At 28.0% G+C, this 24,447-nt stretch overlaps 1 protein-coding gene across 2 annotated transcripts in view; it reads left to right on the plus strand.

Annotated features, from left to right (window-relative positions):
• The first annotated feature begins 1,691 nt into the window (after positions 1–1,691).
• The window catches only part of Irsp53 (Insulin receptor substrate 53 kDa), a 140,265-nt gene continuing 117,509 nt past the window's right edge, over positions 1,692–24,447 (plus strand). Inside the window, exons 1-2 of one of the 2 annotated variants that reach the window (XM_074242244.1) lie at positions 1,692–1,892; positions 17,179–17,561. In XM_074242244.1, the coding sequence (XP_074098345.1) occupies positions 17,517–17,561 (45 nt within the window). In that variant the 5' untranslated portion in view covers positions 1,692–1,892; positions 17,179–17,516. The remainder of the gene's footprint in view (positions 1,893–17,178; positions 17,562–24,447) is intronic. The other variant, XM_074242245.1, reaches the window with a different exon arrangement.

Raw genomic sequence — 24,447 nt, forward strand, 5'->3', positions numbered from 1 at the left:
TAATCAATTACATTTTTTTTATTAATAAAATATTTTTATTTTGAGAACCTAATAGTTTGAAATTAATCTGCTGTAATAATTTCTTCAACAATTAAATTTTTAAACAGTATATTGAGTTAAAACTCGGTTCTATTTATTCCCAGCTCGCTTTTGTACGTATACGTGTGTGAGCAAATGATCTTTTTGACTTAAAGCTGATTAAATTATGAGATAAAATAGTTAAAGTAGTTGTTCTTGTTGTAGAATGGCAGTATGAGGCAAAAGTTTAAGCTGTGACGACGCTGCTAATATATATTATAGTATACATATATATTGAACCTTATGCTTATAACTTTTCTTCCTTCATATATATATTTTTGAATCTTAGATAATGCTGTTAGACTTTTATTTGCTTACTTACTGTTGCTTGTTCTTACGGATTAATATCCCTGTCTCGATATTTGATAGCTTAATCTATTATTATAGATTATAGTTAATTTCGTCGAATTTACATTGAAAAAAAAATTCTTTTATGAAGAAAATTTTTTTGACGGAAAAACATGTCTTTTTAGTAATTATCAAGATTATATTTTCTTGTCTGAAGAATTAGTCGAATCAGGTAATTTATTTATTTATTTATTTATTTTCACTACAGTTATTGATTTAACTGCCATTTAATTACAATTGATTGTTTCCTTATAATTTATAAAAATAACTTTTTATTGTTTCTAATAAAGTTTTGACTAAAATAATCAATCCACAGATTATAAATACGGATAACAAAGTTTGTAAGTCACACTTGAATTTTAGTGAGTTTAGACTACTGAATAATTGACAAAAAATTATTAAGAAAAATGATTACTAAAATCATTCCCATGTTTATTTTTTGTGGTGTTCGCCACAATAGGTAATTACTATTTTGGTTTACTATCTTTAATCTGACATTAACAGAAAAAAAAAATTTGCTTTTATTATAACTGTAACAATGAAATTTTTGAAAATTTTATTTGAAAAGTTTAAAGAAGTACGAGCGCTATAATAAATATTTCATTGATTATTTAAATTTTTTCCAAAATTTCCAAATAATTTTAATAATTAATACATGAATAAACAACTGAAAATTACATTTCATGATAAATATGTAAATCATACATAAAAGATTTTTTCATTTGGCATAATATTGCATGAAAAATAATAACAATAATATCAATTTCATATTGTAATCAAAAAATTAAAAAAATTTATTTTTTTTTAATTTTAAACCGGATAAAAAACGGTAACCGATTGGTTCTACGAAAACTTAAACGTAGACTTTACTAAATAAATTTTTTTCGCTATATAATTTGTGTAAAAACAATCCTAAAAATTATCAAATGTCTGTCAATTTCAGCATCATAAATAACAAGTAAACATTATCCAGCATTGAAAATGTGTCCCAAGTATTGATTAAAAATTAACAAATTAGCATCAGTGATCAATCAGTAATTGGGTAAATTAAACAGATTTTTAACAGTTTTTTCGTGTCCCGCAGCGAAAAGCCGGAAGTAAACGAGTAAAAATAATTTGAATCGAAATAAAGTTAAATAACATTAGTGAATGATCGACCTGGAATCGGCGGTCCATGAGAGCGGGTGCGCCGACCGGCAGTAGACTCAAACTCGGTAGTCTCTGTGTACAGTGGGGACTTTAACGGCTCAGTCGCTTCGCGCGTCTCTCGATGGAAGGCAGTCTCAGACTCTCTCCATCTCTAACTCTTTAATTCAAACTTTTATCGTTTGTATATGTTCAAACTTAATTCTTATCTCTCGCTAATAACTTACGATTTTTTCAGTGAAAATCGGTTTTTGATTTTTGTCAAATTTTGGAATTTGGTTTACTTTCAAGTGATTGACACAAAAAAAAAAAAAATTGTGGTGAGTTTTATTTTTATTTGAAAATTGTGTACCTAGTTGAAATAAGTGACAGTTAAATGAATAAAAAAATAAAAATTTTTTTTTTCACGTCAATTTTCAATTTCAAAAATGTAAATAGTGCGACACGAGTGGCTGGGCTAACGGTTTTGTCGAAAACGATCAAAATTACCGCAGGTGGAATCTCACCCGGGAAATAATTGCATGCGGTTCGAGTCCAGAATTATGATTATTTTAAAAGTTTTGTACAAGTACCAAGCACTTGCCGAATCATTTGACTGCAGTTGTCTCTCTCTCTCTCTCTCTCTTTGCAACATCTTCTGCAGTAAAACTTTTTACTTCGTATCTATTTCCACTGTTATTTATTTTAAATTTATAATTTAATTTATAGAAACAAAGTTGGTTAGGTTTTTCCAACTTTCATCCCTCGGTTTTTAACGACCCGGCTGGAAAAAAAATTTTTTTTTCATTTTATTAATTAGCATGGAATAATTAAACAAATTCACTCACTGAACAAACCGTTTGACGTAAATTATTAAGGACGGGCAAATATTAAAAGTTGAAAGTTTGTGGTAGTTGGTCGGGTGTATTTATTTTGTATTGGGACAAAAAATAAATAATTAAAATGGAGTACTAAAATTTTTTGATCTCGGTATAATTAAAGCTGTTTGGTTGCAATTTTATCTGACTGGTGAGTGCAGGTCATTACGAGTTTTATCTCATCTCGAGACACCTGATCCGTTTGTCGTACAAGTATATCTATATAACATACTGATTTTTTAATTTATTATAATCGTATGCAGATAAAAAAAATTTATTTAAATCTGGGATAAAATTTTATCGTTACGGGTGTAAATATAAATAAAGTGTGAGTTACTCATTTCTTATGTCATGTCAAATGTTTTCATAAAAAATTTTATTAAAAATGTTGATTGTATTTTTGATTTAAATTCAAAAGTAGTGATGTCAAATATTCATTTTTGAGTAATTAATTACTGGATTAAATTTTTTATAAGCAGCGGGTTTATATTAAATCTCAGCATAAAATTAAAAGAATTTAAACAGCAGGCTAGAACATCAGGCTAATGACTTTTTTTTTTTAATTCCGTGGATGGTATGAATAATAATTCATTATATTATAAATAATTTTTAACACAAATCATTTAGTGCGATAAAATTTGCAAGATTTTTTAATTTTATTTAAGAATTTGAAAATTTTTTATAAAAATTTACATTTACAGATTTTTACGTTTTCTAGATGTGAATTATTTTTAATATTTTGTGTTAAAAATGATCAAATGTCAGTTGATTTTATTATTATTAAAAATTTAATTTCAGCATCATTCAAAATTTTTATATTAAATATTTTGAACGTTAAAAAATATTCAACCGAGTTGAAAAATAATAATATATTCGAAAAAGTGAGAAATAAATCAATTGCACACTTGAAATATTAAAAAATAATTCTATTTATTAAAAAAAACTATTAATACTAAAAAAATTGGAGTAAGGGTAGAAGAATATTTTTCTTTGCAAGGAAACTCCTATTTTGGATATTGAATTCCATTTTTCTTGTCCAGGTTGTGGACCTAAGGCCACGGGGGTGTATTTTCATTACGGTCGGGTTTAACGATCAAATATCGAGGTTATACTTTAGTTGGTCATTTTGCTCTATGGATCCCATAGCGAAAATAAGCAAAGCCAAATAAAAAGAGAAAAGTTAGTAGATATATACAGTGTAATGGAAATAGTATATGTATGATGAAGATGCGATGGTCGGAGTCGGGGATGATCCACTTCTCAGTATAGATATCATATCAAAATGAACGTAGTAAGCGGACGTGCCGGAAGGGATACTGTAATTTCATTTCTGTAACCGCTTGATATCATCTTTTGTATTTGCAGTTTTATGTTTGTTATTTTATTTGATCCGGTTTTTTGTGGTAAGAGTATGTATTGATTAGTAATTAAATTACTAATTATTACGAACAATTTATAAAATAAAGAGAATGTAGAATTGATTACTCAATTATTGACTTTTGACCTTTATAATTCTATTTTGATTTATGAGAAATGGTTTAAAGTATTTGGTGTTTTTAGTGATTGATGGTTTTAGGTTGCAGTTAATTTGGGAGCATTTTTTTATTGGACTATCAAGTCTTGAAAACCGGAAAATAAATGACCGGTACATATTTGGTAAAAAAAAATAAAAATAAAAATAGAACACAATATCATTGCTTGAGTTTTCTATAATATTGACACTATTTTTATGTGAAAATTCAAGTGAAAAAGTAGCTCTCAATATGTCAAGTTTTCTGAACAAATATAAGAATATTTCAATTTCGCGCATAAAGATGCCAATTTCTTTTTTTTTATTGTTCCAAGATAAAATATATTGATACATAATTCATCTATATATTTCTGAACGGAGTTATTTATTATTGATTTTTTGTTGAGTAAAATATTGTCATAGGATTTAAATCATTGCAAAAAGAATTATAAATATTTAAAAAAAGTCACACTCCAAATGATATTGATCATTTTTTTATTTTGAATTATCAAATTTAATAAAATGTTCATTTTTATTCGATCGATGTCATAATTTTTACAATCAGAGATTAATATAGTTTGAATTAAATGTATCAGACTTGGAAGAAATTAATAGTCTCTGTGTGCATCTACGTCTAACGCTATCGTGTCAATTTCCTGTTGATCACAATGAATAATTTTTTTAGGAAATTAAACTTTTTATAAAGAGTCATTTTATATTTCATTGGATACTACAGCGAACTTTTTAATTTAAAATTGACCCGGTTACTTTCACCCCAAAAATTTTTTGTGATTTTATAATTAGAATTAAACTAACATTTCCATGTTATGATAAGTTTTAAAGATTGACGTCCCCTTTTTTGTATATGATCTCAGCTGTTTATTGAAGTAATAACAATACTGAAAGTTGGTCAAGGTCAGCCGACCTTCTGTCGTCCGGGAACTTCCTGGAAATTCTAAGAGCTGTGAATAATTTCCTTGGAATAAAAAATTGGTATCGAAATATTTTGAGAGTGTAAAATATAATTTTCATTAAAATAGAATTAATTTTATTAATTATGATTTTTATCGTTAAAATTGTTGAAGTTTTTGAATACAATGAAGTTAAAAGGAAATTTAGATTATTTTAAAGTTTTTTTTTTAAAAGAAAAATTTTATAAAAACATAAAAGTTGAGTAAATAAATTTTTTTTGCCAGCGCGTACTTGTTTAATACTTTAACTTATATTTCTTAAGTCAATTATTGCCCCTTTTTCTCGTTGTGTACCTCGATACACTTTTAAATCGTTTTGGTAAACAGAGTGTACTTCTAACCGGAGCATATTGAATTTTCTTTCCCGACTTGATACGTAGAGAAAAAAGAAATAAAACATAAACAGTTGAACTTTGTGATTCATCAAAGAATTTTTTAAATTTTAATAAAAATAGAGGATTTATTGTGCAATGGTGAACTTATATATTATATAATCGTATTTTCAATCAAAATACCAGCAGTTCAACGATTGAAGTGGAGTCTGATTGTGAAGTTACGTTTTCACTTGTGATTGACGTTCGGTTAATCTGTAAAAAAAATGTTTACATTTTGCAACAAATAATTCTACATTTAACATTTTCTCTCTCCATAATTAAAGTCGATAATATCTGTTAAAAAGTAAATTGATCTTGTGTAATAGGTTTTATAGAATTAAATAAGTTACTATGCTAATGCATATCAAATAAAGTTAAGCGAGTGGAAAATAAATTAACAGGATTTCAGTTATTAAAACAGCTATCTAGAAAAAAATAATGAATATATCGATAAAGTAATTTTTTTGTAACATCTAATTTAATTTCATGATTGTCAATATATTATTCGATTTAGTTTCATTTAAGGTTTCGCGGATCATAAGGCTTAATTAATGGATATTTGTGATGTAAAGAAATATCTTTAAATAATGATTTATTTTAAAATATGCAGATAATTTTTTTTTGCTTGGATTCAAAAACAAAAGATGCATATGTATACAATTTATATACATTTATAAATTACGTTGTCAAATATTAAATCATCACCCGTGGAAAAAAAAATCCGTCTTGAAATTGTCGTTTGTTTAAGATCTTAAACGTGATACAAACCAAGACTATTTTAAGACTTTTTTAAGACGCCAAAAAAAAAATTCCGAGAGCAGATTTTTGAAATTTGGTTCTCCAATTTGTTATGAAAATTAATTTTTAGACGATTTTACGACTTTCTAACTGCTATGTTTTTGAGTACGCTCTTTTTAAATTGAATTTGAAATTGTTGAAAATTTTTATTTTCGGACAATTTCAAGACTTTTTTAAGACGCTCCGTTTTAATGTTCTGGAGCTCTGTCATTGTTAGCTCGTTTTAAAATAGTGTCGAAAAATTTTTTTCAAACTTTTTTAAGACTTTTAAGATTTTTTCGAGACTATTTTAAGATTTTTTTAAAAATATTTTAAGATTTTTTTAAGACGATTTAAAAATTATTTTAAGACTTTTAAGACTCTATAATAATTTTCCAGAGCTGTCGCTGTGATATCGTCTTACTTTTATAACAAATTTGAGAACCAAATTTCAAAAATCTGCTCTTGGATTTTTTTTTGGCGTCTTAAAAAAATCTTAAAATAGTCTTGGTTTGTGTCACGTTTAAAATTTTAAACAAACGACAATTTTAAGACAATCTTAAGACGATTTTTTTTGCATGGGTAATTACAATTAATATTTAGTATTTTGTAAGCTATTAATTTTTTAGCAAACTTTAGAAAACACATGTAATGTGAAACAAATAAATTTTGTTATATACATTTATAAATTAACCGGAACTTTGAACTTGACTTGTAAATAAGAACTTACAATTGAATCATTTAGATGTAAATAAATAAGCTCAAGTTATAACTTATAACATATAAAAAAAAACAAAAAAGAAAAAGAAATATGGCTGAGCTTATCTTACTGTGATATAAGACGAGATAAGAATATAAGTAAAGGTTATAGTAAGGAAAAAAGAGAAAGAAAAGCATCTTCCGACAGGTAGGATTTCGTAAATGTCGAGTTATGTCTTAGTAAGATAGCGTGATAGGAATATTTCTTTCTCAGGAACAGGGAACTGAGGACGATTGAGTCCGTTTGTCCTAATCGACTTGGGCTTTTGTTATCTTTCACGAAATTGTAAATAAGATTGATAAAGACAAAGACATGCAAATTAAATTACGCCAAATTTTATTGTTTAGTTTATTCAGAATTCCTTTTATCTCGCAATTGTTTAAACGAAAATGTTTTTAAATAATGATTTGAAGGGGAAAGTGGCATTTAAATTAAATATTTTAACGAATTTATTAACGTTTTAATTTTAATTAAACATAATTGGTTTCATTTAAACTCATTCCGTATATTTATTTCTTTCTACAATCTCGTTGCAAACTGCAGTGATTTGATTTATATTAATTTCATTGCGTTAATGTCAATAAACCACTCCGATTGTTTTGTATGCTTCATTTAAGATTTTTCCGTAATTATAACTCGGTTATTTCTGCATCAAATAGTCGGTATCATTAAAACTGAATTTATAACAGTTCATTTTTTCACAAAGTTTTTGATTATTCACATTTTTAATTTTTGCTCTATTATTAACATGTCTACAATTTATTAAAAATTTTTTTAATTACTCTTGCAGTATGAAAACATAAACATCGAAATTATAATTTCAGAAAATAAAGAGTTGTACTAAAGATAATAAAGATAATTACAGAAAAACGTTGAATTGAAAAACGTCAGTTGGTTTGTAGTTTAAATATACAAATGTAGTCATGGTTAAGGTTGAACAAGAACATTAATTGACTTGTTCTTCATTTATAATTTTTGCATTAAAAAAAAAGTAGAACAAATGGAGTAATTAAAAATTTTTTTCAATCAAACATTATTCTGTAGTATATGGTTAACAGTATCCTGCTGACGCTTGAGCTCGAAATCACGAATTTCAGAGTAATAGCCCGTGTAAAAAAAAATCGTCTTAAAATTATCTTAAAATTGTCGTTTATTTAAGATCTTAAACGCGACACAAACTAAAACTATTTTAAGACTTTTTTAAGACGCCAAAAAAAAAATTCCGAGAGCAGATTTTAAACAAACGACAATTTTAAGACGATTTTTTTTTTTCATACGGGAGACTATTAGATTTTTTTCTCTTTATGTTTAATTTTATAATATTTTTATAGTTAAAATCACTAAAATTACCTTTTCATCAAAAAACTATTGTTTTAAAAAATCTGACATTTTTTTATCCGAAAAATGTTAAGTTTTTACTGTAATTTTTTTTTAACATCTTATTATCATTCCGTTTTTATTATAATATTAATTTTTTACAATGGTATCTTTTACGAGCACTTTATGTCGTTTTATAAATTTTAATTATAACCTAACCAGCTAACCAATTTAAAAACACTCAGAAAGTTCTATATTTAAAAGACAATTAACATCCTTAAATTTATCGCGAATAACGTTTTAACGACGAGCTATTACTTGGTGATAGTAAACATAATATGAATTTTAAATGGAAATGTAGTTACCGATCTTTAAGTTAGTTTTTCCAAACATGCAAATAAAAAACAACGGCAAGCCAATCTTTTTACTAACAATTTATCTTAAAATCCTAAAAAAAAAAAAAAATAATATTTATAACTTTACGTAATTAAAATTTATTACCAAGTTATACAGATTATTACATTAGTTATTGGATAAATAATTGCATTATTTACATCGAACAAATACTAAATTTTAACTTCCGTACAATTGCAATCAATAACTGCTATAAATATTGTCAATAATCATATTGAATAAACAACTTTATGAGTAAGAGAATATTTTTAATAAATTTTAAATTAACATAAGTTATTAATTGTTTAGACATTAATATAAAAATTTCATTATCATTTTATTTATTACAAAATAATTTAATTAAATAAATGAATTTTTATTGCCACACCGAAATCAATTTTTTATAAACATGATAATATAATAAATAAATTTATCATTATCAATTACTTTAATTTAAAAATGAAAAATTTTTTTGCACGCCTCTAGCGTAAACGCTACTTTCGTTTTCTTCTTCAACGGAATAATAATTCAATAATAAAAAACGAAATAAATTATATTGTTTAAAAAATGTATGGTTGATTTTAAAGAAACATTAAGAGCAAAAAAAATTGAGGTGAAGGTTTTTTAATTAAAAAAAAAATTTTTTTAATTTAGTGTGAAATGTGTAAGTCCCATATGTAAAAGTTCAATTAAATAATAAATTAACGCAATTTTTCACTCCCGATGACGGAAATAAAATAAAAGAACAAATTAATGATAATCCGGCTGAATTATTACGCCCGAATAATATCTCGTTATACAGAGCCGTGTACAGGTGTAATACACATGGGTCAGTTTTATGTTGTACGTGATATGTTATATGGTTTGCTGTTTACTGTAGGATATCATCAGGAGATTCAACTCGGTACCGTTATGCCAGAGCGCATGAGGTGGCAGGACAGCATTCCGAAGCATCAGGAACTTCGATTTGAATATGTATTGAACTTAATCGAGTGTATAGTCCTATGCTCGGCCATTAAATTAACTGAATAACACCAATACCAATATCGGTATCCGTCTTACAAATAACCTTCATAGTAATAACACCAATAGTCATGATCAGAAAAAATTCTTCTAGATTTTTTTTTTTTTTTTTTTAATGACAATGAGCAATAGCAATGAGTAATTAAATTTTATTTTAGGCATAAAAAATAAATGAATACAGACTCGAGCAAAAAAACAATCGAACACGAAGAATGCAACGGGAGTTTTCATCGCTTGAGCCAGCAAATTTGTTCCACATTCCTTCGAAGCACCTTTCTCACACCAACAGAATCTACGCGCCGCGAGTTTTATCAGGCTTCATGTGAAAGTTAATTGCTGCTTTATTATCAATTTTTTTTTTTCAAATACTTTTTACTAGATTCAGTTTTTAGTTTTTTTTTCTTCGCTTTTCCTTAAATTTAGTGCCCCGTAAATAGATTTTATAAATTTACATTTTTTATCGACTAACGATTCGAAGAATTTTTATTTTTATTTATTTACAACGATCGGTGCATTTAATATGACCCTAATGGCTCTAACAAGCTGTAGTGATTGATTATTATTTATTATTATAATTTATAATAAAACAACATTTTTTACCACAATTATAATTCATAATAAATAATAACCGGTAACATATATAAAACCAGTTTACAGTTTTTAATACTGGTGTAAAGGAAAATAATTATTTATTTTTATTACATGCGTATTATAAGTAGACATACATTTGATAATAATAATGGGCGGTGAAGTTAACTTATGGGTATAAGGAATATTCGAAAAATAGTCTGGTTGAATAACTTAGTCATGGATGATTTAAAATCTACTTACTTACTGTTTTTATTTTTTATTTTACGATAATCATGTATAAATATGGTTTACGTGATTTATATCGAGTCAAAAAATACTTTATACCTTATATCTTATATAATTAAGTATACGGAAGTGTACTTGATAGATAAAATGTATGTAACATTAAAATTATATACAGATGAAAGAAGGAAAGGAAAAAAATGAGCGTTAAATCGCTGATAGGATCTACTGTACGTGTTAATTGATGAATTATGTATAAACAAGTACTCGTTATTTAATTTGTTAGCAAATTATTATTAAGCTTGCATCGTTTGTTAAGTAAAGTCAAAACATGTCTTTGTTTTGAATTTATTTAGACAGAATAATGAAAAATGTTTGTTAAGATTTTTTAGGCGAAACCTTTTTTTTTAATTTTTCTTATCAGTTTTAATCAATAAAAATAATGTAAATTTATGGATCGTAAGTAGTAATTTTAAGCCTATGATTTTGTTAAAAATTTTTTTATTACTGCAGATAAATCTTGGTATTAATTATTTAAATTGAAAGTTTACTAGTTATTGAGCTTAAAAAAATTTATTTAACGTGTAATGGCTTTTTTTTATCTTTAAACTATTACCTAAAGTTTCTGATCTAGTCTTTGTATACTAAATTGGGGCAGGAACTATTTTGAACAAAAATTTCTAAGTTTTTTTTTTAAATTGTTCAAAGTAAATCAAATTTATCGAAAGAAAATTTTATTGATTTAATTAAAATTTTTTTTTTTTTTTTTTTCTATAAATAAAGTTCTTTGATGGTATGTTAATGAAATTTTTGTTATATTATAGAATGTCTTTTTTGTTTACATCAAGAAAAAAATTAAAAAAATTTTAATACCTGACGCACTGATATTAAAAGAAAGAATCTTGATCCAAGATAACCAGTTTAAAACATGAAATTATTTAAAATGTTTTTTTTTTTTTTTAATCAATATTTTTTCTTTTGACTCATAAAACTAGTTTTTTTTTTATCAATCTATAGAAGTTATTATTGTTTTTATCTAATTTTTACTAAAAACTTGTTGGCTGAATTTTTAATAAATATTATTATTTCGTTTATCTGAAAGTAAAGACGATATTTTTTTTTACTACTATAATAATTATTTTAATTTTTGAAATTTTATAGAAATATAAATAACTGTTATTAATCACGTAGTTAACAAATTAAATGTATACAAATAAAATCGGATGTAAATAATTTATACTTTTTACTTGGAATGTTGGCTTAAAATTTTTACTCACTAAATTTCATAACAATAGAGTTACTCAAGGTTTTTATTCATAATTAATGCTTACAAAAAATAGCAAAATAAATTGTTCTAATCGAGACGTACTTAAAATAATAAAAAATGTGATAATGTCTTAATTATGCACTTATTCATAATATGGAGCAATTAGAATAAACTATCCGTTTATTCAAACGAGTCGTATTTGACTTTTGCGAATATTTCCTTTCTCTTTATAAATATCGGGCACAATGCATACATCTAGTGTACTCAGTAGTGTTTCAGCAGTCAGTAGTACTCTCACAGCAGAGAGTACGGAGTAATGTGTACTGATGGCTCACAAAGACTCGGCACGTGCTCACATGATCATCTCTGTGCCCTCTGGTTTACTATATGCATTTCCTTTCTGTCGTTTACGTCGCTTATCTCGTTCGACGTATAGTAGCTCAGACGATAAAAGGAAAAGGTAATGCAAGAGTCATGTACCTCGTAAGAGTGTCAAGGGAATGAGTATACTTCATGTCGCTAACTTTTTATCAACATACTTTTACCACCGGTAATTTTATTTTATATTTTCAACCAAGATATTGTTGTTTACTTTCAAATAATAGATTAATTTCATTTAAAAAATACTTTTTCGTTTCGGATAAATTTTCACTCTTAATTGTTTGTATTTACATGAGGTTTATCGATACCGATTTAAATAAATTCTATTCAGAGTTTAATAGAATTAAGTTCATTATTTTATTCCTGTAAAATTTTTTTTTATATTTGATTTGTCCATATACATATGATCTAACGTGAAAATTAGCTACATCAAGCCACATATAGGAGGAAACTAGAACATATATGACTTGATATGTCTACATTAGGCTTTATATGTTCATATATCATTTTTTGACCCAAAATAGTGTTAAAAATCTCCAACAGAGGGCAAATTGTCACTAATTCATCTCAATACGAGAGAGTTAAGTTTGAGATAATAATTTATAAAATAAAAATTTTTTTTTTACTTTTTCAAGGAACGTATCTGATATTAATTTTTTATGCAATAAATGACGGCATAAAATTTTAATTAATACGCCATGTTAATTGATGTACATATTTCTAAAAAAAATAAATTATTTTTTTATTTTAATATATAGTCTGTAATTATCACATTAAAAAATGTTTTACGGATAGTTAATGATACTTTATTTTTAGTCAGTGCTTGATCATTTTTTTAGTAGCTAATCGATAATTCGTGTGAATAATTAAAACCTTCTATTTCCGGAGGCAATCTGACAAATATTTACATCAATCATTAATTTACCATAATATACAATGCTTTCATAGTGTGGAAATTAACATACATTTAAAACGTTCGTTCAATAAAGTAAATATCGGTTTACAATCTACCAGTATTTAAATATCACGCCGTTTATATTATATTATACATTGCTATTGTTATTAGTTATTATATCATATGTCATATGTCCTTGTGATATGAAATTTTATTGTTATGCATTATTTATTTAACATTTATTTACATAATTTTATCTCAAAAAATCGAATGTTAACATCATATTGTCATACAAATGCATGTTGTTATTTGACTGGGATAATAGAGTAATAATTTCTAAATGAAAATCGAATTGTAGCTTCATAACCGATAGCACTTTATAGCTAAATTAAAAAAGTTCAAAATATTTGTAGTTGAAGATAACCAGTTTTTTGTCTCGATTAATCAAAAATGAAAAGATACCCTTTTGAAACTCAACTCTTCAATGACTTAATATTTCTACCTTTTAATATTGTTTCTAACTCAATCTAGAATGCATTTAACTAAACTTTTTTTTTAAATAATTTATCGATAATAATTTACATTGGCTAAATAATTGATCGCTCAAAAATCTAGCGCTAAAATAAAATAGTCCTAATTTCTTTCTTTACTTTGTGTTCGTAGTATGAAGGTGGCGCGTTAAGTAAATTACGCGCGTAATATTAAAAATTTGTATCACATCATATTTTAATTAAGAAGCAATTTAAGATTGATAAATTTTTTTTCAAAATAATTATACTCATAAAAAAATTTTTTTATATCAACAATTTTCATATCAAGTTATTCATAAAAATATCAGAAAGTTTTTTCATGGGTAAAGATAAAAAAAACTAAGACATGAAAGTTTAAGTTTTGCATTTAAAATTAAAATTCTTGGTTTTATTTTCAAAAGTAACGGCACAATACTTCCGATTCCGGATAGATCTAGATCTAAAGTACATTTCAAATGTGTTCAAGTTTTACAAACGTCTACATCTACTTGCCGATTAAACGTATTTAAAAACTGTCTATTATGAGTTCTTAGTAAAGTAATTTTCTTTATTACTGTCGGTAATTTATTTGCTAATAAATTCAAATAGCATTTACAGTTTCAATTTAAATGTTGGAGTAAAATATAGTTGTAAAAATTCTTATCTATTTTTAAAACGTTATTAAATTCCAAAGTAACATTTTCAAATATATGTAATAATGAAGGTTAAATATTTAATTATTAATTGAAGATCAAATTCTTAAAACGTAAAGTTTAATGTGAAATCAATCTTCTATAAAATATAAAAAAAAAAAAAATTAAATAAAAAAAATGGCATAATAGCATTAGCCGTGGTAGCTGAGTAGTTAGCCAGCTCAGCGAGACCAGTTATAATTTCCTGGATGAAAGTAATAGAAAGAATAGTTCTAATGAAAGTAAACTTGCAAGTAAAGGTTTGACATCAAGATCTATATACGTCGACACCGTGTAGAATCACTCTCATCTAATTTAATGTCTCTCGGTCAGACGTTGCATTACCACTTTTTTCTTATTTAATTATTCTCAGCTCGTTTTCTTTATTCTCGATCTCCAGTTTCATGCCCAGAAGCAATCGAGTTCTAGGCTGCCAACTTTTCTAGGATTCGCTCAATAACTTGTAATTTATCATCATCATCATCATCATCATCATCATCATCATCATCATTATTGTAGTATCTTACTTGTAATTTCTTTGGTGACTTTCACAATTTATAAAATTACTAATTCCACAATGGTTTTGATACTTTAAATAATTTAATAATTTACGGTTTTATATTTTCTTACTTCTATGCTGTGTTTAGATTTATTTCTCATTGCCCGTTTGATCTTTGTTTAAATGGAATCTCTAGGCACTAATACTAGTTCACGGCATAGTGGATGTCCTTCGGGAATGAAAGTAACCTGGAAATAATCGTGACCTCACGTTGCACTAACGTGAATAACAGTCAAAGATTTACTAGAGTTTATATTGCGAGAGTTTGTATTCTAGCAGGGTATTATTATTATATATTATTATACCTGTTTTAGAAGTTAAAATCTGTACAGAACAATCGCCATTGACATTCTCATAAATCTTTCATTTTTTCGTAGTCGTTGCACTACTTATTTAATCACCAATATAAATCTTTAATCATTAAATAAGATCGAAGATAATTGTGCAAACAATATCTGCTGTTTTTTTTTTTTTTTTTTTTTTAATTATATTTTAACACTCTAGTTCACGTTACTGGGCGTCGGCTTTGGTATTTAAAGTTAATTTTACAGAGGTCTAATTATTTTTATTTGTAGAATAATTTTTAAAATTGAGCAATATTTTGCAAAAAAACACTAAAATTTTTTAAACGTTGGACTTTGACTTTAAATATCTTTTAAAGGAGTAAATTTATCAGCAAATTACTTAGGACCTTTTTTGTAGAACGTTTAATTTCCTACAAAAATATTATCATGTTTTAGTATTCTAATGAGCGTTTGAAGAGTTGTAGAATTCTACAGATCAAAAAATATTTGTTCATCTACATTATTAAGAAAATAAGCAAAATTTTGTGGTCAGTGTATTTATATGATGAAATGGGTTTTTAGGATTAAATTTGGTATCGTTTGAAAAGTCTTGACCTGAAGATGTGCTTTTTCATGGTTTCATATCATTCTCACCAACAGTCAATTTATGATGATAAGTATTTAGGCTGCATTCGAAAATGCTCTATTTCTAGATACATAACTAAAAAATGACCTTGTATCTTGTGAACTATTGAAATTTTTAAAAATATAAATTCATCCCGATGTTACACTCATCGAAACCTTTCATTTGAGTACCCACATCAATTTTTCATATATTTATATATATTATATATACATAAATATGAAAAATATATCAAAATGCATGTGGGTACTCAAATGAAAGCTCTTGATGAGTGTAACATCGGGATGAGCTTGTATCTATAAAAATGTCAATAGTTAAAAAAATACAGTGCAATTTAACAAAAGTCATTATGTAATATTGAGAGGTCAGCTTTTCTCATCTTCCCAAAAGGATTTTAGAGGGAATCTTGAATAACAAAAAATAATTTTTTTGAACCAGTCTACAATATATTTTAATTGCTTATTTGAGAAATTTTTATTTTAGAAATACTAATAACACTTTTCTATTGAAGTTTTTAGATATAGTCAATAAAATATATTAACATTGTTGTGGGATCTAAAAAATTTGATATGAAAAAGTTTTTCAGTGAAAATAAGTGAGATATTATTAGTAATTAATTATGATAGTTAAATAATTTATAGAATTTTCATAGAATCCCACTGTAATATGTTTTAATTAGTTCCAGAAATTCCAAAAAGTTATTAAATCAGAAATTCATGTTACGAATTCATGTAATATTATCCATAATTTGATTTATATAACTATCCACGATAAAAAAGTTTTATTATCATTTAAAAGTGAAAAAAAAAAGAAAATCGAAGGTGAAAAAAAATTTTTTTTATAAAGTTTCAGTTTTAAAACTTTTTCCTTGTTTGTTGTAATTGTACTCGGACCTTAATTGAGCTTACGATGATTTGTCGTAAAGTTATGGGCTATAACTTCGGAATAACACTTCTGACATTGGTAATCGATACTGTCGTGAAATTAAAAAAGCTGGTATGAAAGCGCGACTTTAAAATGTAAAAGAAAAAAGTAATTTTTAATAAAAAAGATACTTTTGTAAGATATTAGTAAAAATAAAAAACATAAAAATGAGGTTTGTTACTTGAATTACAAAAGTTACTTTATCTTTGAAAATATAACCATTGCAAGCATTGTGTCGAAGCGTTTTTCTCAAGTTCATTGTGTCGACAAACAGAGTTTGTATGACATTTTTCCTGTAGCTTCAATGATCAAAGTTTTGATTTTTATTCTTTCTTTGAACTTTTCTTTCACAATTTAATGAATTTCTTCAGCTTTAATTTCTTATTTTTTATTTATTTATAATTTATAAATAATTTGAAAAACTCGTAAAATTAATTCAATGTTTTTGGAGTTTAAAATAGATAAGGAATATATGTTTAAAAATTTTTTTCTGGGTCATTTTTATCATAATTTGTAACTATTTCAGTAAAAAGTAAAACAATGTTAAGAAATTTTCATTATTCCGAATTTTCTGAACCCTAAATTAAAAAACGTTGTAAAAAATGCTGCAAGCTGGAGGATAATGTAATAAATTAATATTTTTTTTCCTTTTTCTAGCAGAATTCCGTCATCCGGGTGAAGAATTTCCGCGGTGGGAGAGACAGACGTCGGAGTGTCGGCGATCGGAGAGACGAGCGGGTGGTTGACGAGGACGTTTGTATGCAATAAAACGAGTGCAAACGTTCCACTGCGACATTGGGTTCAAAAAGTAAAAATAAACGGGCACGTGACGACGTTATTTTTTGGCTGTACAAACTCCGGGAAATGATTATAAAAAAAATATGTACATAACGGAAAATTGATTATATTTTGTCGAAGGATTTAACAATTAGGTGCCAGCATAATAATTCTTGTAAAAAAGTGCTTGAGTGTAATTTTGTTTTAAAGTGGGTAAGATGGAGACCGAAGAGCTCACGAGACTCGTCGATGGGATCTATAAGGTGAGTCTTTTATTCTATTATTTAATAACATATTTACGGCGCTCAGTTATGACGCATGATTTATGATGAGAGTACATTTAATTGTCTTATTCAATCATAGTTATTTCAATTTGACTGTAAAAATATTGGACATTAATTATTACCGATCGTTGTGAGAAGTATTTATGATCAAGTCTAATAATAACTTAGCGGTAGTAACAGTAGTGGCAATAGTCATAAATAATTACTTAGATACAGCATGAATAATTTAATAATCATAATTATTTCTGTTAATTTATATTTAATTGCGAATCGGCAAAGAATTATTACTCAGTCACATCAATTATTAATAATAAAACGTGTTAACATGCATAAGTATTAAATTATTCATTATACATTATTATTAATATTTTTATTGTTCTATAATTTATCATCCCAGAAGTTGTTAATGAATACTTATAAGAGAAAAGTATGAAAAGTCAGGCTAAAAAATTTATAATACACTTGGAAAAATTTTAAGTTAATTATTTAAAATTTTATCAAAATCTTTCAAACTACTGATTAAATTTTTATAGCTTTCCGGGCAATTTAAAAATTACTCAACTTAATTATTGCATAAATTACTACTACTCAATAATTCAAACTGTTAATTTAATTGCATAAATTCCAAAAGGTAGTTTTCAACTTTGTTTCTCGTGGAAAGCTTCCAATTGTATTTAAAAAAAAATTAAAAACTTTAGCTACAACTCACAACAATAGGTTCCGAGCAGTGATTTTGAAGATAGTTGATTAAATACCTATCGTAATATACAGTTTTGACTCCATTGGAATTTACGACTAGTTTTATTGTATTGCTCTTGTGCAATACAAATGATCTTATCTTGTAACTTTAATCACAGTGAATGTGCAAGTAATGACAAATTGCGATAATGCAATGATTGATACCATGCAAATTCTTTGGAAACAATGTATGTCATATGCTCAATTCGATTAAAATGTTTTTTAATGATTTTTTTGTCAAATAAATCAAATTATTGTAGTTTTTATCATGAACATGTCGCGATTCTTGAGGAAATTTTGATAAATTTTTACTTTTTTTTTTTCACGATATTTCTTTCAAACATGACAACTTGTCAAATATTACAAATCTTACTGGAAAAAAATTAACTTGAATGTAGAAAAAAATTATTTAGTGAAGAAAATAATTTTACAGAATTTGATAATCTTGGAAAGAGTATAAAAATTATTAAATAAAGTAAAATTTACTTAAATAAAAAAAAATTTCTTAATTTAAGAATTTTTCTACTCAAATCACAAAAATGATATTCTTCAATATTATTTAATTGATTCAAGTAAATTTTTTTTTCTGTGTATAAAATAAATTGAAATTTTTATATTTTTTAAATACTTTAGAATAAAAATTATACTATTAAATATGATAAAATTTCCTATTCTCATTTTCACGGTTCAATGCTGACAGACAAATTAATTTGGATCAAGAAAAAAATTTATTATCAATATCATAATTTTGGAGAATGTGAGTATCTTTAATAAAGCAGAAAAACTCTTAAAAAAAATTATAAAAATTGAAGCTGATTTTTGAGATTTTCAAAATTTGACAAGTTGTTCAAAAATGTCCTTGAATGTTTTTTACAATTTTAAGAAGCCGATTAAACTCTCCTGAGATGATATTCATAGATCAAAATTTTTCTCACAATCAATTAAATTTTTTTATCAGTGTATACAAATCATTGATAAAACTAAATCACTTCTTCATTTTCAGCTGTAAAATATCCCCTTTCAAATATTAGTTCAAATGAGATCGTATCGATAAAATACTGAATCATTAAAATGCAAACGAAAAATTTAATAAAAATTTTTTTGTTTGATCAGGTAGATACTAAAATGAATATTTTCATTTATTTTAGCATAATGTCAAATATTCCGGTAATATTGTATATTTCAAAGCAAATGGAATCAGGTGTAGAGGCAAGGGAATATTGCTTCCGAGTGGTCGGCCGAAAGTGTATATTTCTACTTAATGAATTTTCGTCTCGGTAGTAAAATTGTAGCATCTACTTCATTAGCATTAATTGCATTTTCAAACCATTTAAATTGGAATAAAAAATAATAAATTGATAGTGGATACACATTTATTAGTATTGAGAAAAGAATTAATTGAATATTGCCTGGAGCAATAATATCCGATGAAAAAATATTGAATAATCGATGATAAAAAGTTCCCTTATAATCGTTACTGTTTCATTGACAAATTTCTTTGTAAATTTATTGTAGAAATATAATGAAAGGTTTTTTTTATTTTCAAAAATACAAAAAAGAGGGGGAGGGGGTATCCACGTGGATGGGTGACAGCTGAAAAATCAATATGAACGGTGATAGTGATGAGAAAGGCATAATCAGAAGAAGAGTAGAATGTAAAATATTTGAAATTGAAATAGCAAGTGTTGATAAAGATGACAAGTGCTGGTAACGAAGGGCCTAACGAGTGCACACAATGCTAACACCCTCGTTAGGTTCAGCTCCTCTTACTCAGAGGCTTTTCAAACTCCGTAACCCCGAATGGGAGATAGGATGGTGTTATATCTCTTGATCGATGGCTTAACTCTTTGCTGCACTATTAGATGGAACAAGGCGGGCTTATACCCTTTGTCTTTTTGTTATTATTAATCATCGCTTTTGAAGGTTGTTTAATAACTCTGTTTAATTTTACTCCAGTTTTTTTTTTTTTTTTTTTTTTAATTATTAAATTATTCTTTAAACAATTTTTTAGGGCTTCTAATTGGCGCGGATTTATGTTTTATTAGCCGAACTTGTTCACTTTGTGCAATAAATACGTATTGATTTTTTTTTAAATATCAAAAAGATTTTTCAAATTTAGACGTACGCAAACTGTATCAGTAACGTGAAATCAATTGAAATATGAAACATTTTTTTTTTTTTTTTAAATAAAAAGTATCCTATACTATTTTAAATACCGCTTAGTTACTTCTAATACCATCAAGAATATGTGTACAAAGTTTCATAATGATCAGTTAAGTAGTGTGGAAGCGTAACAAACAAACTTACATTTACATTTATAATATTAGTAGGGATTTAATTCATATATATAATTTAAAATCGAGTTTTTTTCGTCGAATGTTGTCAGTTTAGTTGTAGAATTTTTTTTATTTATTCTAAAAATTAGCTTGAATTTAAGTCTAAGTATTCTCTTTCCGCTACAAAAAATTTTATCTCAATTGGAAGTGTAGTCAATTAATTATCCTTCGTGTCTCGCACTTCGAGATTACGAAGGTAGTATCACTACTTCTGTGTCTTTGACCACAAGTTCAGAGCTTTAAAAAAAAAATAACACTATCATCGCCTGGTTACCGTGACGCTCTCTTGTAACTATTTACTCATTCATATTTTTTGTGTCAAACAGACCACACGTCAGTGCAATTAGTGTAGTTTTTTTCTATATATTAAGATTAAAATTATTTTTGAGTAATGGGTAAGAAGAGGTCCGTAAGCCGAGAACGTTCTAAGGAGAGGACGTCCAAACGTCTACGTAAATTGGAAGACCGAATGGAGGAAATTTTGTCGGGTTTTACTCTAATGAAAGAGGCTATTTTGGCACGAGATGCCCCAGATACTCCAGTATCGGAGACGCCTGAATTACATACACCGACCAATGGAGGTAATTGTTAAAATATTTTAATTATGATTAAACGTTGGCACGAGATGCAATCGTTTTTTCCTTAACGTAGCGTATACGTATTATGCCCGTGAGGCTTGTTATGGTGTTCGGAATAGAATATACATAACAAATATATCTGTTTAAACAAACGTTTTGTTTTACCCGTGAGGTAAAATAGGACTCGTTTGATAATCAGACTTTATCTGAAAGATGAAGTAGAGATTGTATTGCTCTTTTTTATCCGAGAGGTAAGATAAGAGCAATATAAACAAACTAGCCTTGTTTTTTGTTTATTGACATTAATTAAATAAACAGATAATTAACCTGTGATGAGTATTAAATCGTCTGTTTAATTTAGCTGGAAATGAGGAGAAGGAACTCGAAGACCAAACTCCTCAGGAAGCTGTAGTTCAGGATTCTCAAACCAATGAAACGATCTCGAAAGAAACAACTGTAGGAGGTGGTGATTCTCTGACAGAACCTGTCAAAGAATCAACAACGTCGGAGGAAGTCGAGACTCCGTGGGAGTTGGATGCAGATGGTTTGCGCATTTTCGGGGAAGAACCTGAACAAAAGGAGCCTGAATTGAGTTTACATTCCAGCGTTGCAAAACGTTGGAAAAAATATTTGTCGGATGGACTAACAAAAGAGATAAAAGAATCCTTGTTTAAAAAATACCCTAGGAAGGGTAAATTATCATTCGAACCACCGATCTTAAATGATGAAGTGTCGGTAAATTTGAAAGAGTCGGCTCTTAAGAGGGACACGTATTTTGGCGCAACACAAAAGCTGGCGGGATCTGCTTTATCTGCTTTGGCTCCAGTGATCCAGTCGCTAGCTCCTCTGCGGGAACCGGAACATGTAAAAAATTTGGAGCAAGTCTGGGACGCTGCAAAGATGTTAATTGAGATCCACAGATCTCAAACAGTTGCGCGTAAAGCGTATATCCTGCCTACTTTATCTAAACAATGGGCTACGGCACTGGAAAAAAGAGAAACAGATAACTATTTGTTTGGGGAAAAGTTAGTAGATAAAGTTAAAGAAATCAAGGCTATTGGTAAAGTAGGCGAGGAGATGAACTCAGCTCCTACTAAAAAACCGTTTGTTGCTCCAAATTATTTAAATGCGAGGGGCTCGTCGAGTCAAAAGAAGTCAGTGGTTCCGACGAGCGGGAAGACAGCACCAGCGAGAAAACCACTGACTTCCAGATTTCCACAGAAACAATCGAGCTATCCAAAGTCAAACCAATATCGCCAACAGAATCAGCGCTCACAGGAACATTAGCCTTGCAGTGTAATGTAAGTACTTATGCGGGTCGTCTGAAATATTTTGTTAAGGCTTGGGAATTAATAACTGAGGACAAGTTTGTCATCCAAACAGTCAAAGGTTATAAATTACCGTTTGAGTCAACCCCTGAACAGACTTACGCTCCACCATCCAGAGTATGGTCGGAACAAGATTCAGTATTTATCCAGTCAGAAATTAATAGAATGCTTTCAATAGGCGCAATCACGAAGTGTCAGGAAGTGCCAGATCAGTTCCTTTCGCCGTTTTTTCTTGTTCCCAAGCCAGATGGCCAGCAAAGATTCATTTTAAATTTAAAGGCGTTGAATACTTTTATCAATATCGAACATTTTAAGCTCGAAGATCTCAGGTCAGCATGTAGTCTCTTAGAAAAGGATATTTTGATGGGCACGATCGACCTGAAAGATACTTATTTTTTGATCTCAGTGTGGAAACCACATCGAAAATTTTTGAGGTTTAATTTAGTGACAAGATCTATGAATTCGTTTGTTTGCCTTTTGGTTTATGTTCGTGTCCATTAACTTTTACAAAATTGTTGAAGCCAGTAATTAATTATTTACGTTTAAAAGGTTGGCTCTCAGTAGTGTATCTAGATGATTTTTTATGTTTAGGCCGATCGGTTGAGGAGTGTAGCAAAAATATGACTCAGACCATCGAGTTCCTGGAAAGTTTAGGATTTATCATTAACCATGATAAGTCTAAATTGGTGCCTGAGAAAAGGTGTAAGTATTTAGGATTCATCTTAGATTCAAATACAATGAGAATTGAGCTTCCACAGGAGAAAAAGTTTGCGATACAAAAACAGATTGAGAATCTTAAGGGGAAAAAGATGTTGAAAATTCGTGATTTTGCCAAGGTTGTTGGGTCGGTGGTGGCTTGCTGTCCTGCAGTTGAGTACAGCCTATTACACTGTCGATTGTTTGAAAGAGCAAAAATTCAGGCCTTAAATAATAATCAGGGTTGTTTCGATGCTTTCATGTCAGTACCAAAGTATACTCTAAAGGATTGGGATTGGTGGTTGAAGGTTTTGCCAAAGGCAAGTAGGAAAGTGAGGAATACTAGTTACGAGAAGACAATTTATTCTGATTCTTCATTGTCTGGATGGGGTGCTTTCTGCGATGGTGAGTCTGCCAACGGTCTGTGGAGTCAAGATGAGAGAAATCTTCATATCAATAATTTAGAACTTAAGGCGGCTTTATTGGCACTAAAGTGCTTCGCGTCTGATCTAAGGGATACCGATGTTTTACTTATGGTAGATAATACTACGACATTGGCCTATATTAATAAGATGGGAGGTGTCCGTTATTCTGCTCTTCATGAGTTAGCTTGCGAGCTGTGGAATTGGTGTGAGGTTCGTCGGTTATGGGTTTACGCTTCGTACATTCCCTCAGAGGAAAATGTTGAGGCAGACTATTCCTCACGCATTGATAATTCAGATACTGAGTGGGAACTTGCAAACTATGCATTTGAAATGATTACAAAGAAATTTGGAAATTTAGAAATAGATTTATTTGCTTCACGAATAAATACTAAATGTACAATTTATTGCTCCTGGAAAAGAGACCCCGAGGCTTTCGCATTTGATGCATTTACAATCTGCTGGTCTAATTGGATGTTTTATGCCTTTCCACCTTTTTCGGTAATCACTAAAGTAATTAAAAAAATTAGGGATGACAAGGCAGAAGGTATCTTAGTTGTACCTTACTGGCCAACTCAAGTTTGGTTCCCAGCCTTCACAAAATTATCGGTAGGAAATTGGATCTGTTTTGAATTAGATGCTAATATTTTAATTTCTCCCTGTAGAACACGTCAACATCCACTAGCGACGAAGCTTACCCTGGTTGCCGTCAGGTTATCAGCCAGGCACTATTAATAAAAGGAACACCTAAGGAAGCAATTAACATT

This window comes from Cotesia typhae, unplaced genomic scaffold (genome assembly GCF_013202065.1).
Source record: "Cotesia typhae breed Kobodo isofemale line unplaced genomic scaffold, CoteBio_Ctyphae contig_4, whole genome shotgun sequence".
Taxonomy (NCBI): Eukaryota; Metazoa; Arthropoda; class Insecta; order Hymenoptera; family Braconidae; genus Cotesia; species Cotesia typhae.